This window comes from Pipistrellus hanaki (genome assembly GCF_964339955.1).
Source record: "Pipistrellus hanaki genome assembly, chromosome: 3".
Taxonomy (NCBI): domain Eukaryota; kingdom Metazoa; phylum Chordata; class Mammalia; order Chiroptera; family Vespertilionidae; genus Pipistrellus; species Pipistrellus hanaki.
Genome location: NC_140505.1, coordinates 28,757,833 through 28,773,905, shown reverse-complemented (window position 1 = coordinate 28,773,905; position 16,073 = coordinate 28,757,833). Strand labels below are relative to the sequence as shown.

At 37.4% G+C, this 16,073-nt stretch overlaps 1 protein-coding gene across 4 annotated transcripts in view; it reads left to right on the top strand.

Moving 5' to 3' along the window:
- Positions 1-16,073, top strand: part of MYO16 (myosin XVI) — a 505,283-nt gene that overhangs the window by 285,693 nt on the left and 203,517 nt on the right. For all 4 annotated transcript variants that reach the window (XM_084879972.1, XM_084879970.1, XM_084879971.1 and 1 more), the window contains exons 18-20: positions 2,007-2,124; positions 2,889-2,960; positions 5,453-5,594. In XM_084879972.1, the coding sequence (XP_084736098.1) occupies positions 2,007-2,124; positions 2,889-2,960; positions 5,453-5,594 (332 nt within the window). The remainder of the gene's footprint in view (positions 1-2,006; positions 2,125-2,888; positions 2,961-5,452; positions 5,595-16,073) is intronic.

The following is a 16,073-nucleotide window of genomic DNA, read 5'->3' as shown; positions in this document are numbered from 1 at the left end:
CCTTTGGGGAGACTGGGATGACAATTGAGTCTACTTCATAGGACTACATCATGTCCAACACGATTGGAAGGAAGGTATTTGGGTGGGCAAGGGCCTTGAATGAAGACCTTGTAAATGATTGTGGTCTTGGGAGGTCTGTTCACGAAGGCACCTTCACCTCTTCCCTTCATCACCGCCAGCCTCGCCTGCCAGCAAGGAGGCAGGTGAGTGTTGCTTCCAGAGTAGTTTATTTGCATCCCTGTCAGAGTATTTACTGCACTTTAAATCATGTTAAGTATAGCCTTCACACCTCTGCTCGCCACCATTAAACTGTAAGAACCTTGCAGGCAGAGCAAAGCCTTCCTGTGGGGGTGTCCAGAAGTGCCTATGTCATGGGGGGCTAGAACATTTAATGGGTTACTAGATTTATTAAAAGGTCAAGGGAGTCCAGCCAGTATGGTTCTATGGTTGAGCAACAACCCATGAACCAAGAGATCATGGGTCTGATTCCTGGTCAGGGCACATGCCCATGTTGCAGGCTCAGTAAGGGCCATACAGGAGGCAGCTGATCAATGTTTCTGTAATAAAAAAAAAAAAAAAAAAAAGGTAGGGGGAATTGTCAGGTAGTGTAAGAGGTAAAGTGTTACTTAAACAAGCATAAATGAATTAAATTTGAAACACTCATTTATGATCTGGGAGCTACCAAAAGCCATTTTTAGGTTGTGCTGAAATCATAGAGTGCTAACCTGAAAATGACTCAGCGATCATTGTTGTCAGTGCCCTCATTTTAAAGATGATCAAATGATGTCTTATGATGACAGTAGAGGTTCTGGAGAAATTCACAAAGTCCCATGGAACATATTGTTTCAACTATATATTTATAAAGACAATAAGAGTAGTTCTTAGTAAAACTTCCACAGGCAGGAGCTTTTGGTTTCTAAATTGCAGGTTAGGAAAATAAATAAAACTTTAAAAGGTTATGACACTCGCCCTTTATGGAACTTGACCAGTTTTACCATTGATAACATCACACTAAGTACATATTATTCTAGAAAAGTATGTTCTAGCTTACAGCATTTTATTGACGTTTCATTCTTTCCACAAAATGACTGTCCAGGACCAAATTTAAGGTATTTTTTTTTCTTTATGCAGAGTTCCAGATTCTCAGATATTTTCTCTCAGCAAACATCCTTTTCTTCCTGCTACCTTCTGCTCAGCGATAGCTCTTGCCAAATTCATTTTTCCCCCCTGAGTTTTCCTTAAAATACCTTTAAAAGGCAATTAGCATTTTATTTGTCTAGGCAGTTGTTTTCATCATGCCGCCCTTAGTTTTCTAGAAGAGGTAAAAAAAATTATAATCATAATAACAGTTTATCTCATGTGGTAGAGATCTAGAAGATGGACAGCAGGGCCCACGTTCCCTGGCGAAGCAGCCACAGTGGCTGGGAGGTCCAATTAGCCTCCCTGTGCAGTTCCCTGCCAGCCCTGGGAGGACATGTGAACCTGACCTTCCCAGGCATGTCCAGCCGGTCAGACCACCACTACACAGTGATTCCATCTTCATTCTGATACTTTTGTGGAAACACAATGCACGTCAGAACATCACGTCCTCACTCTCTTTTGTTTAAGGAACAGAAACATTGATTTACAGGAAACGTGCACTGAACTATGAGATTTTAACTTTGTACTAGAGATTTGAACATTTGAGATCTGAAGAATCACAAGCCTACTAATATCATTAATTTTTTTTTTGAAATTTATTTTTAACTTTAAGACAGTCAGACATCATTTAGGTATTTTTGTGGAAAAGTATTCATTATCGTTAGATCTTTATTTTTCTCTGTAAGTCAGAGGGAAAATACTGAAATGCATTATGCAATCATTTCATTCCTTATCTAGAATAGGAGCAGTTGACCACATTAGCATCATCTGTAAAACCTACTTTTAGGGTTTTAAAGGGTTTCACTCTTTAAGTCTATTTTCTCCTAAGCAGCCCTGTTCCTTTTCTCTATTTTCAAAATGCACAGGAAGTGGAGAATCTGCTTGTGATTCTAGCAGCAATATTACACATTGGAGACATTCGGTTCGCTGCTCTGACTGAGGCGGACTCTGCATTTGTTTCCGACCTCCAGCTCCTGGAACAAGGTCAGTGGAACAGAGCTAATGCATGTGCAGTTTTGCAGACCTGCCAGTAGATGGAGACACAGTACAGAAAAGCCAGAGAATTCAGTGAGAATGGTGAGGGGGAAAAAAACAAAAGACAAAAAACAACCCTGTAACTTTGTTCTTTTTTTTTAATAAATGGTTACAGGAATGAATAACAAGATGTACATTTATGTTCTCCTGCTGCCCACCATGTTAACAGGTTGATTCTTTGGCACATACTTGGGTTTATTTATATTCTAAGTATTCTCCACCCCCATTCCCGCCACCCAGTATATTTTGGGGGCATGTGATTAGCTAAACATTTTTAAACCGAATATAATTACTTTCCTGCAAAGATTTTGCCAGAAATCTCTCTCCTTTGAAGTTGCCTATTAGTCACTCCCAGTTTGGTTTTTTCTCTAAAATACCTGAAAACCACAGATTGTCAATAACCAATCTTCACCTCATATCAAAGTCCTTTAATCAGGAATTGGGAGAAAACCTCCACATCTATTTGTGAGGGAAAGGAGAGAAAAAAACCTGTTGTGACTCAATGCAGGAGCCCATTAACACTCATTAACACTTTGATTACTTACAGGCTGTTTCTTTCCTTGAATTTGACAAGCTGGTTGTTAAGTTTTCTTTAATACACACATTTTCTAATGGGCCTGTGTAAAGCTTACAAATCATAACCATCAGATACAATGTTCTGTCTATCATAAAAAAAATACTAACTTTAGTTTCCCACCCTGCTTTAATTGTAGTGGCTGGGATGTTACAAGTCTCAGCAGATGAACTGGTATCTGCTCTAACAACTGATATTCAATATGTTAAAGGTACGTTTTTCCAATACTTTGACTTTCATCTTTATGCACCTCTGGTCTTCTTTGAAATACAACAAAATAAATAAAAACTTACCTTTCCCCATTCAGTGAAACGATTTCTGATTTCTGTGAACTGAATGTCAAATGATAAAAGAATTGAAAACCTGATTGGTCACTTGATCTGACTCTATATTGTAAACTCTTAGAGCTTTTGAGAGACCGTCTTGATTAATTGGTCACCCTTTCTAGCTAATCAGTCATTGTAGACAAAGTTACCAACCCAAGAGCATTGATTTAATGAAAACATTGGATCCCTGTGTGTATGTGGTGCCATACTGTCCTCTTCAATGAAGAACATCTTTTTCCTTCCATGTCAACACTTGTAATAAATAGCTGCCATTTATTGGGCACTTACAACAAGAATTGTAACAACCACTATAAATGTGGGGATACTTAAAAGTTCTGACAGGTTTCTAAGAAGTGGGCATTATCACTTCCATAGATGTTAAAGAACTTTGTAAACATTGAGAAATGGCATTTTTGGAATTAGAATCTAATGTTATCTGATTCCCAAAATAAGTCTCTCTGCTTTATGCATCTGTAGTCAAGGGGCAAGGCAAGTGGTTTTCCTCCATCCTCTTCAGTTATTCACTATAAATCATTGCCTTTCCAACCTTCCTCTGTATTGTAATTTTGAAAACTCACCATCCACCTGATCTTTTTACTCTAAATCACCATTCTTCTTACTTCCGTTCCTATTGGCCTTACTTGCAGGTGTTTAAGTATGTGACTTATAAATTTCTGCCTCATATCTAGAGTTCTCTTCAACGATTCTGAACTCTGTGAACCTGCCCCTTATCCACTCAGTTGTCCAAAAGACATTGTTGATATCTCCTCCTCCTCCTTCTCCACTGAGTAGATCAGACATACTCCAGCTCTACTCCATAAACAGCTGTCATTCTTACTGCCTTCCCTTCATTCCTATCACCATTTCCCTTAATTTATCATTACTTCCCCATGATATGGCAGGAACAGTCTCCTTCACCTTTTATCTTTTCCTCATCTCATGTTGCCTTCTTTTCACAATACTTTCAGTATAATCTTTCTGCAAACATGATTTCATTTATGGAAACAGTCTTTGAAAAATTTTCCAACATCTTTAGAGTTCAACTTATCACTTTAGGACAGCACAAGAAGTCCTTTATTATTTGGGCCATACCTAACTTTTATGCTTTATTTTTTAGTCATTTTCCCACTGGTGTTCTTGCATCCATCCACACTAAGTTTCTTGAAGTTTTCCAAATGCATTGTTTATTTCTCATGACTTCTTAAGGAGAGATTGAACCCTCCATTAATATCTATAATTTAATAGATGCAGGTTCCTCTGCTTACACTTGCTCTCATCTCCTTACACACCTGCCAAGTGGGTGTCACATTAGGTAGAGCCCACAGTCATGCTGACTCTAGAGACCCCGTTCTATAACATTATAGATGGCACACTGCTTCATTGCCATTGTGTGTTTTTCCATCCCCATGGCCTAGAACTCACAGCTCCCTGACTCTCAATTACCTGCTATTGGTTTGTTTATTTGTTTGCTAATTTCAACCCTTCTCTGAAGCAGTTCTGCTCCCTTACGTGCATTTCTGTAATTAACAGCTTAACCTTCATTTCACATGGTCTTCATCCCATCATTTTTCTATCTCCTTGCTCAGCCTGAGCTGCAATGGTTAGCCAGGGTGGTCAAGACTACAAAGTGTGAATATGACATTCCCATTTCCTCCCCACTCTCTAGCATAACTGCTGTTATAGGCTCGATTCCAAAACATCCTCATGTATTTTTTTTCCCTTTGCTTTCTTCTCTAGTCTGATTTCTCCTAAAAGTCTTATTATTCGGGGTTTCAATTGCCATCTCTTTGAGAATGACACAGAAATTTCTCCCTTAAGGCCCAATCTAGTTCCCACATTCCAGACCCACATTTTGGTTGGTTGGATCATTTCTTTGAAAATATTTAAAATATGACTAATTTTCCAGATGGCCAGGTTTCCAAATTCCTTGGGGATGATTCAGTATCCAAACCAGTGAGCTGTTAGCAGGAAACTTGTTAAGAGGGGCCCTTCAAAGAGTTGGTTCCCTAAGAGAAAGGAAATTAACAGTCTGCAAAAGGTCAAAAGCTGTGGTCAACAATTGTAACAAATAAGATGCAATGGATATGACACATGTAAGGGAAACATTTTATGTAATAATTGACAGAGAAGGCATTTATTAGAATCTTAGTATATTTTTCAACATCTTCTGGGGTTTAAAGGGACTGTGAGGGATGAATACCCTGTTTCCCCGAAAATAAGACAATGTCTTATATTATTTTTTTCTCCCAAAGTTGTGCTAGGTCCTATTTTCTGAGGATGTCTTATTTTCGGGGAAACACGGTAGGATATGCAGTTTTGCTTGCTTTCAAAATGAGAGGAACCCTTGTTTTTACGCCTCTTCTCTCCACTCTTCCAGGAGATATGATCACACGGCGGCATACTGTAGAGATGGCTGAATTTTACCGGGATCTCCTGGCCAAGTCCTTGTACAGTCGTTTGTTTAGCTTTTTGGTGAATAGCATGAATTATTACCTCCAGAGTCAAGATGAGCCTAGCAGGTAAGATTGATGGATGCTGGTTGCTGGTGTCATAGATAACTTAAAAAGTCCCACCTCTTGAAGATGCTTTACAGTCTAGTGTGGCCCATAAATTCAATTATATTAAAACATTTTGTTTTAATAAGTTGAAGGATTTTATTGACTATTTTATAAAGATTTAACCCCTACCTCTACCATAGGTATATTGGTGAATTAATCAAATCATCTCTCATTTATAGAGATACACATACATTCTCTCTGGACGGAAGGCATATAGGGTCTTTGGAGCACCAATACGTATAAAGGTGTTTAAATCTAGGAAGAAGACAGTTCAAGAATATCTAAAGCCATTAAGTTTGTTGAGGAGCCCATGTCTGTATCGGAACCAATTTGGTGGTGCATTTCAGATTGGCAATTCTTCCTGTTTTTCTCACATATTTTGTGGAAAGGTCTCTATGGTAATCATTTCACGCATAGCCTTAATCATCTTTAAGTAGAAGCTATTCAGGACTATTTGATTACCTAAAAATTATTAGATCTCCATGGCATCTTGTCAATGGAAAACTTTAATATTCTTGTCACTAATAATGACCTTGAACAGATCATGGAAAGCAAAATTGCATCCAGAAAACTTTACACATTCTTTTCCTATATAATAAGGAGCTAATATGCTAATTAGACCGAACAGCAGAATGACTGTCAGGATGACCTTCCAGACGAAGTTAGGGCTGTGAGGGCTGGCCGAGGCAGCCAGGGCTGTGAGGGCTGAGCCCCTTACACGAATTTAATGTATTGGGCCTCTAGTCTTTGAATTAAACCTTTTTAAAATGTCTTAGTTGTCCATATACACTCCTTTACCAAATTCCTGGAAAATGCTGCCTTTAGAGGTTTCTTGGAAAATATTATAACTAACATGTATTTCCTAAATAAATATAGTCATCTCAGGAAATTTCAAAGACAAAGAGATGCTAAAATTCTCATATCCTATATAATAAAAGGCTAATATGCAAATTGACAGAACAGCAGAATATTCAGTTACTATGATGCGCCCTGACCACTAGGGGGCAGATGCTCAATGCAGGAGCTGCCCCTGGTGGTCAGTGTGCTCCCACAGGGGGAGCCGCTCAGCCAGAAGCCAGGTTCATGGCTGACAAGTGCAGTGGAGGTGCCAGGAATGGGACAGCCATCAGTCTGATATCCCTCAAGGGCTCCGGGACTGCAAGAGGGCACAGGCTGGACCAAGAGACCACCCCTCCGCCCTGAGTGTACACATTTTGTGCACTGGGCCTCTAGCAATGTATAATTATCATTCCCACTGCAATGATCAGCAGATTCAATATGCAGTCTGTGATTTGAAGGTAATATAATAGCATTTATATTTTAGCAGACATACCTTAGTATTTAGTATTTGGTATAGTGAGGATTTTTTATTTTGTTATTATTATTCTTATTATCAGAAAATTTTGATTTTCCTTTAAATATCAAGATTACTTATGGGAGGATATTAATATTCTAAGTGCCAAATGAATCTTGCATAACATTACTGGCAGCTCTGCTAAAGTTGACATTGAAAAATTAATATATAAATCCAGCTGCATGAAGAAACTTTTAGAAAATTTCCACTTGACATTTAAATGTTACAGAGTCTTAAATTCATATAATTGGAAACATGTGTACTAGTAGTCTAGATTTTTGACTATACACACACACACACACACACACACAGAGAGAGAAAAAAATATAAACATAAACTTTGGAAAACACATTCTTTCCCTTTGAGTGGCAATATTATCATTGAATCAATATGTAAATTAATGATATTAGTTTATCATTTAAAATGATCTACTAAGCAAATGAGGAAGGACAGGGATTAGTGGGAAATTAACAATGAATTAATGTAGTATAAATTTAACTTCTAAGATACCAGTATTCTCATTTGAGTCATACCTCCCATTCTTTCTTCCCTGTTTCTCCCATGGGTCACTCAAATTTAATCCTGAAAAAATGCAAAGGAAGGTTATGTTTGCTGTATTTCTAATTCATTGAAATTCATGGAAACTTTAAGTTTTTGCAGATCCATTTCCAAAGTCATAGAAAGGTCTCAAAATGTGGATAAAATTAGAATAGGTTTTTATAGTTTATGAATCTCCAATTTTGTGGAAATTTTATAATGTCAAAGAAGATTATATAACATAAATAAATATATATCCCTATGGTTAAAGTTGGCAAGCTCCCTTGATGTTGAAGGGAAGTATTTTTTCATTCTGTCTATTTTTGTAAATTTTGCAAGCAAAAATAAATAGAAAAAAGATATCAAGGCAATAAAGTAATAAAGGGAAAACAAGTGGAATTATAGCAGATGAAATGTATGGTCTTGGAATGCTGGATTCATTTCCTGGATTCCAGCAAAATAATATATATATATATTAAAGGTTCTACTTTCTCTAACTAGATTTCAAATGGGGTTGCTTTTCAATGAAAATCATTGGTTATAATGGGGATGCTGGCAACTAGTTAATTAGGATGAGCAGAAGTGTCTGCCATGTTTGCCTGGCCAAAGTCGAGCCAGTGAGATTAACTTGAGGACATTCACCAGCCCGTTGCTGCCATGGTCCTGGGTCCTGAGTTCTGTGCAGGCTGCCTGCACCAAACGCTGTGGCTGGAGACCAACCGGCTGGCAGCTTTTGTTTAAGATCCACATCTAGTGGCCCGGGCATTTCAAAATAGAAGCACACTGACACGTGATATAACAACTTATTATCTAAGCAGATAAAAGGGAGCAATGCTAACAACAACAATAACAAAATGCCTTCTATTTGTTTAAAACTATTTAATAATTAAAAGGAGATTTTAAATATCAAATCATTTCTAGAGAAAACAAGTGAGTGGTTCCCTTTGATCTGACTTTTCTGGAGTTCTTTGGCCTCCACTTCTCTGTGAATGGTCAGTGACACACACTGACACCCAGTGTTAAGTATACTAGTAAACAGTCACATGTTCACACCACATGGAGATCCACGTAGGTTCCTACATCTCCGTATGTGGAAAATTGGCAATCACTAAGGACACCGGAGGCACTGACCTTCTATCTCATTCTTCACTGGCCAGTTTTTCCTCCCTGAATAGAAAGATGTGCGTGTTGTCTAGTTCCTGCCCAGGGATGGGGCCCTTCTCCCCAAGGAGAGCCTTCTCTCCCAGGCTTCCCGCATTGCAGTCGCACCCATGTTGTGGTCGCCTCATTCTCGGGAACCTTGGATTTGACAGCCAGGTTCTCTTTTCTTCATTAGGTTAGCTTATTGACCAGGAAATAGTACCCTGCAGCTTTACAATTCCCCTGCTTCTCAGGTGACCTCATCTCTGGTCTGTCCTGACACAAGCAGATAAAATGTAAAAACTGCAGGATTGTCAACTCCTTTATTTCTCCAAAGCATCTTTCTAAGTAGGGTCCTTTCAGGGTCTAACCTCAGTGTCTTAGAATAGTAGCACTTTAAATATGAAGTGCCCACCTGGTGTTGCTCAGTGGTTGAGGGTCAACCTATGAACCAGGAGGTCATGGTTCAATTCCTTGTCAGGGCATGAGTTGGGTTGCAAGCTTGATCTCCAGTGTGGGACATGCAAAAGGCAGCCGATAAATAATTCTCCATCATCATTGATATTTCTATTTCTTTCTTCATCTCCCTGCCTCTCTGAAATCAATAAAAATAGATAAGAATCTGAATAAATGTCCTTAATACTTCTATTCTTCCATGGCTTATTTTGCCTATTATGATAAAACGTTTTTTTCATTTGGTAATTTAGGTTGCTTGTTTTTAACATAACATTTAAAATGGAAAGGCTTGCTCTTAAGCATTTGTTATTCTTTTCTTAATAAAATCATAAACCTTTTGTAAATGAAAGGGAAACATGGACAATATTGTGTTGGCCACAAGAAGAGTATTTTATTGTGTCAACATTATAAGCAGAATTGCTTGCAATTTTTTAAGCATGTTGTTGCATTATTACTTATTTTAATATAAACATTGTATTAAATAAGTGTAATTTTTACTGTAGTGAAAACATTTCCTTCTTATGCCTTCCCTTATTTCAAAATAAGCTCCATGAGAATAATTTTTTCCTGACCCTGGGGGAAAACATGGGTAGGTCCCAATACTTTTCTGCTTACTTTTTAATAAGTCACAGTTCCACGAATCCTTTAAATCCCCTAATATCCAGTGTTTGAACAGGTGATTGTTCTCCTCTCTCTCTTACCAGTGAGAGCCTGTGGTGGCAGCTGACTGCCTCCGGGAAGGGAGGGAGGCTTCTGCACCTCAGCTTGCCGGCTGTGCCTTAGCTCTCCCAGGAAATGGGGGACAGGAACAAGGAGTGAGGGGTGTCTTGGCTTCCAGATATTTTGCGGCTTTCTGGTGAGAAAGATAGTTATCCCTGACCCCTTCTCTCAGCTTCTGCGTAGATCCCAGTGCTGAACCTCTCCTCCTAAAGGCCTCAGGAAATGAGAAGTGCATTCATTCCTACCCTACCGACTCCCACTGTCACCTGTTCTTCAGGGCAGTCCACTAGACACAAGTGTACACCACGAAGGGGTTGCTCCTCCCCACATTAACACGTGTGCATCTTGGGCAGGATTTCTCTGGGTTGACAGGGAATTGGGAAGGAGATAACACCTTGAGGAGTTGTGGATAGCTCAGTGACTCACTTTTTATAATGGCTAAACCAAAGATGTGCACTAAACAGCACTTAGGTTTTATAAAGGATATCATCCCTGTGATTCTGAAATGAGATAAGTGGTTGGAGAGTCTTATTAAAGTGTAATGAACACCTCACATTTAAAAAAAAAAGTGGCAAATAGTTTTTGTGAGCTCTAAAATTGGACCAGTTTCATAATATAACACACATCCCTGATACTGAGTTTTCAAAGTTAAATTAAATTTTATTTTTCCCGAATTGACATCTTCATCAGAGTTCTGGTACAAACTTCACTAGAGTCATGGGCAGGCAGAGGCTCGTAGGAAGTTAGAGAGTTCTGTAAATGTCTTCAGACACTGAAAACTATAGTTTAATCAGCTCATTTTTGTCATGAGTTCTGAATACAATGGTTTATATTTATGGGGACACCTGAGAAATACAATCAATGGAAAATTTTCTTTTATACCATTAGAAACACCTTAAGAATAAATAGATTGAAAGTCATAGATGAAGTTTAAGAGATAATCCAGTGGAGGGGGATTGACAATTACTTATTTACTTTATTTCTATATGTATTGATCCATTCATTTGTTTATGTCTACATGTCCTGCTATGCACATTTCTGGATAACATAATTTGACATGCAAGTATAATATAGTAAATAGAATTTTAAGCATACAAATCTTTTTTTTTTTGTCACTAAGCCCTCAGTTTCTTAATATGCATATAGTATATTGCATCCTTATAATATTTTACTTGAGCTAAACACAAACATTAAAAAACTTTATGATGAATTACATTCAGCTTTGATGAGCTATAGAGACTTTGGGAGAGTTCTCTAAACACCCTCACATACCAAAACCTCTATTATATTGCATCTCATTTTCGTCATGAGTTCTCATATATCCAAGCCCGTTCATTTGACACCTGGTGGCAAGAACTCGGTTCCAGGGTTAGCTGAGGATAATGCAGTGACGCACACAGTCTCAGCACAGGGCCTGACGCAGCGGGAATGGTTGCTACAGTGAAAGCATGGTGGTTGTGACTGGAAAGAAGGCTTCCTGGTGTATCTGTGGAGAAAGGAGGGTTGTGAAGAAATGCAGATGGATGACATGTTGAGTCCAGTCTCTTCCATTTACTTTGACGCGGTGATCTTGTTTGTTTTGAGGACCAGCAACTAGAGGAAATATGTTGTTCTCTAGAAACAGGAATAATGCTGTTTACATACACGACTAGGACGTCAGGAGTGATTTCTATGTTTGCTCAGTTTTGCTTTGTAGTCAGCAACGATAATGAACTTGCATGAATCAGTTTCCACACTCCCTCTTTCTCTTACAGCACACCTATGACACATTGACAGAGTGCCTGACTCGGGCCCAGAGCACAGTTTGTGGTTTCTGGTTATTGTAAAATCATGTCCACATGTATTAGGAATCACGTTGTTGCCTGATCAGTAGGGGTTCTTTTAGGTAAAAGTCACATGAAGAGACACCTGTCACTAACCATGGACAGGTGTGTACGTGGTGCCTGGACTAAGGGAGTGACAAAAGGTGGAGGACACAATAGATGCACAGGAACTTGGTGATCTGTAGAGATGGGGGCCTCTGGGTATCTGGGAACAGGTGGGACAAAGAGGTTAAATTGGAATGAGGTCTCCAGGATTTAAATATGAAATTAATAATTTCTTTCACTGGGAATCAGGAGCCATCCTCTCAGGATCCTTTGATCCTTAGATTGAGATTGATTATAGAGAGAGAAAAGAATGCTATTAAAATATCACTTGTGGAATTTCTCAAACTATTACCTTTCCTCTCCAATCCAATATAATGTAAATTTAAATAACAGAAGAAAGTATTAAACATATACCAATGAGAAAGATAGGCTGTTTTAGGGAGAGGTTGACATTATATTCTTTAAAAGTATTTTTTTAAATTGCATATCAATTCAATGATTTACATCCTGAAATTATCAGTGGAATATTTATGCAACTTTACTGTTTCTAAATTCACATATTTTGATTTTAACGAAAATCATTTTGTTAGTGCATAAGGAATATCCTGGGAGTCCAGAAAGATTTCCATCAGCACATTTTAAAAATGATTTATGTGTTCCCCAACAGTCTAACGGAGGTCATTATGGTAAGAGTGGGATTCAGCTCCCCAGATTCTCACAACTAATGACTCACTCTCTGAAATGAGGAAAAAGAACAGGTCCAGTAGAAAGTAAACTTAAGGTCCTGTCTACCAGGTGAGCACATTCCACTCCACTCTGACAACATTAAATCTGCACAAATCAGATCGTAGCAAGCCATGTAACACTCATCTTCAGAAAACTTGTTCTTTTTCAGTAGGTGAGACTTGCTGTTTTTCTCGATTAGAGGGAACAAATATTTCATGTAAGGAAAAATCATTGTAGCCTTGAAGGATTCTGCAGTCTGGTTTAAGAAAGCAACCCTAGCCCTAATCAGTTTGGCTCAGTGGATAAAGCCTTGGCCTGTGGACTCAAGGGTCCCAGGTTTGATTCCAGTCAAGGGCATGTGCCTTGGTTGTGGGCACATCCCCAGTAGGGGGTGTGCAGGAGGCAACTGATTGATATTTCTCTCTCATAGATGTTTCTAACTCTATATCCCTTTCCCTTCCTCTCTGTAAAAAATCAATAAAATGCCAGCATTTTGGATAATCTGTATTGGTCTGATGTCTCACTAAATGGCAGAGAGGGCTGATCTTCACCTTAATGCTCTGAAATGAAAGGAATTAACTGGGTTAATCTATATGTGGCTTAAGTTTCCATGTGGGAATAGTTCATAGTTTCCTCCTGCTGAGTTCAGGATATGTAAAATTAGTTTTGGATATTTAGTGGTGTATATGCACATGCTTGTTAACTTTCCAAGGATTTTTAAAGAAAAGAGTATATTTATATTGAAGTAATAGCCACATTGCTTATGATTTCTATATTTCTATGTTCATTGATGCAATGATATAGCATTAAATATAATTCCAAAACATTATAGTATATATCAACCTTTTTTAGTTCAAAGTCCTATTTGAGAATCCAATGAATGGCATAAACACAGACACACACACACACACACACACACACACACACACACACAGTTTTTTTATGTAATTTCTCAGGATTAATAGGCCCCCTCCCAATTAAAAAAAATTCATGTATATAAACTGTAACAATTTTTCAAGTTCTTGACTTAAAAGTTTAATAAATACTGAATTAATAACTCTGACATGGTTCATAATTTCCAGATATCTTTTTAAGTTTTTAGATAAAATTTACATTAAAAAACAAAACAGAAACGTACAGTGATAGGGGGACATCTACAATAAAAAATTAAATAAAATATCCACTGAGATATCTCTTACGAGATGAATAACATAATTTTTAAAACACCACTATGACAGTAGGCATGTTAATCTATTTTGTAAGATTATTTTTAGTAAATTAGATTTTTCAGCTACAACAAAGTATTCCTCAAGGATCCTTTCCTTTAGCAAGAGTGACTTCGTTTAGGGACCTGAAGATGGCGCTAAGGAAGGAGCATCTTCTGGTGCATGCAGGCGAGCCATTATAATGATATCTCTTGGATTATCATTTACACTACATTGTTCCCGCAGATCACCTATAAAAACCTTACCTAATCTTATGACAGTTTTCAAATTCCATCTAGGGTTTGTTTTTTGCTTTCTGCGCAGGGGAATTTGTCATTACTTCTGCACCATCTCCTGATGTTTTATAAGATGCATAAACTCAAATTAGGGGTGTGTGCATTTGTGTATGTAGGGGTGTGAATGCGAGTGTGCATGTAATTATTTTCCTCTTAAATTATTTGTCAGATGCCACCAATGAATTTTTAAAAATATATTTTATTGATTTTTTGCAGAGAGGAAGAGAGAGGAATAGAGAGTTAGAAACATCGATGAGAGAGAAACATCAATCAGCTGCCTCCTGCACATCCCCATGTTGTGCCCACAACATGCCCTTCACCAGAATCAAACCTGGGACCCTTCAGCCCACAGGCCGATCCTCTCTCCACTGAGCCAAACCGGTTAGAGCAACCAATGCCTTTTAAAGGGACTTGAATGTAGCCATCAATACTTATATAAATGGTTCTTGTAAAAGTATAATTTGTTTTATTTTTTGCTAAGTTTGGGCAGATTAATGCTTTGAGTTAGAAGTTTGAAGATTAATCTCCTCCAAATATCGTAGTCTCTGGGAGCATCCCAAGTGATGAGAATTGTCCATTACTGGGACTGGATCATCTCAGATTTAATTACTCCCTGCCATGCTTCCTTACAGGCAGCTCACTTTTCCTTTTCATACGTGTTTGTCATCATTTCCTCAAACAGGAAAGCTTAAAGTGGGCCATGGTCCTCTCCTTCCCGAGTCAGATATTAGATATTTAGGAAATATATATATATATTTTTTAAATAGCAACATGCTTTTTTAGAATGCTTGTATCCCCCTTTCCCAATCACTATACAAGTATAATTATCACCTAATTCTAGATTTAAGATTTTCTGCTCTTTGAAATTATCCACTCTATTTGACTAGATGATCTGAAGTGATTCTAAAGAGTATGGGGTTGAACAGGCCTCAGTGACCATTATAAAGCAGAGGAATATTAAAATTAATTTAAATATTATTGCCCAACCACATGCATTTCCCCCTTAACACTCAAGGAATCACAATATCCAAGCACAAGTGAAATTTAAAAAGGAAGTACAGCATACAATGTACTGTGTGATAGCCTATTTTTAAAAGTCTTAATGATTCACAATGTTATATAGCTGTTACAGAAAATGAATATCTTTTACATTTTACAATGCTCCTCAGGTTTTTCAAGCTGAAATAAGTTAAAGAAACTTAAACTAAATGATAAACAAGAGGAGAATGGAGTAAGAATAAAACAACTAGAAATTAAGTGGTTTTTCACTGTTATTTTGATAATAAAATTAGAGATTAATTTCCCCAAGAAAACTTCTGACCATATGATATTTTTAACATCATTTGGGGATCCTAAGTAAAATCTCTCTCTCTCTCTTTCTCTCTCTCTCTCTCTCTCTCTCTCTCTCTCTCTCTCTCTCTCTCTCAATATATATATATTTTATAAATTGCTATTAAAGTTCAAGAAAGGTCATAGAGATGATCTGTCCTCATTTAACAGACACAAAACTGGGAACAATGTGAAGCTAGCTTTTGAAGCAGGGATTGAATGTGTAAATCAGATTAAAGTCAAATATTTAATCTGCTTATTAGTTTTAACTTTCTCCCTCAGCACTTTAATGAGATAATTATAAAGATTTAAGCTCTTTGATAGAAATTATAAATAAGTAAATGTTTCTGCAAGAAAGATCACAATGTAAAAATCTAGACAATTAGCTCAGAAGTTATTAAGAGTCGCTAAAATATATTATATTTCATATATTACCTTATTAATTACAGGTAAAGTACTTAATTTTTAATAAAATATATTAATATTTTCCAAATACTTTATAGAAATACTAAATCACCTGCTGTGCCCTGGTGAGGAAATGAAAGCAGACTTGTCTGTTTTTTGTTTCTTTTTTCTTTTTTTCATTTAACACATTTTCCATTAACACTTAAATTTGGGGCATAGATTTAATATAAAAAAGACTATATAGAGGTATAGGCAAGCCACTTACCACTATCTAGAATTTGCACTATTAATATTTGCATCTTTTGCTTCAGATATTTATAAATAGCCTTGCAGCTAAAAGCTCAGTTTCTTTTTGTTTGTCGACATAGGTTCATCCCTTTCCTTTTCACCCCAGAGTCAGCAAT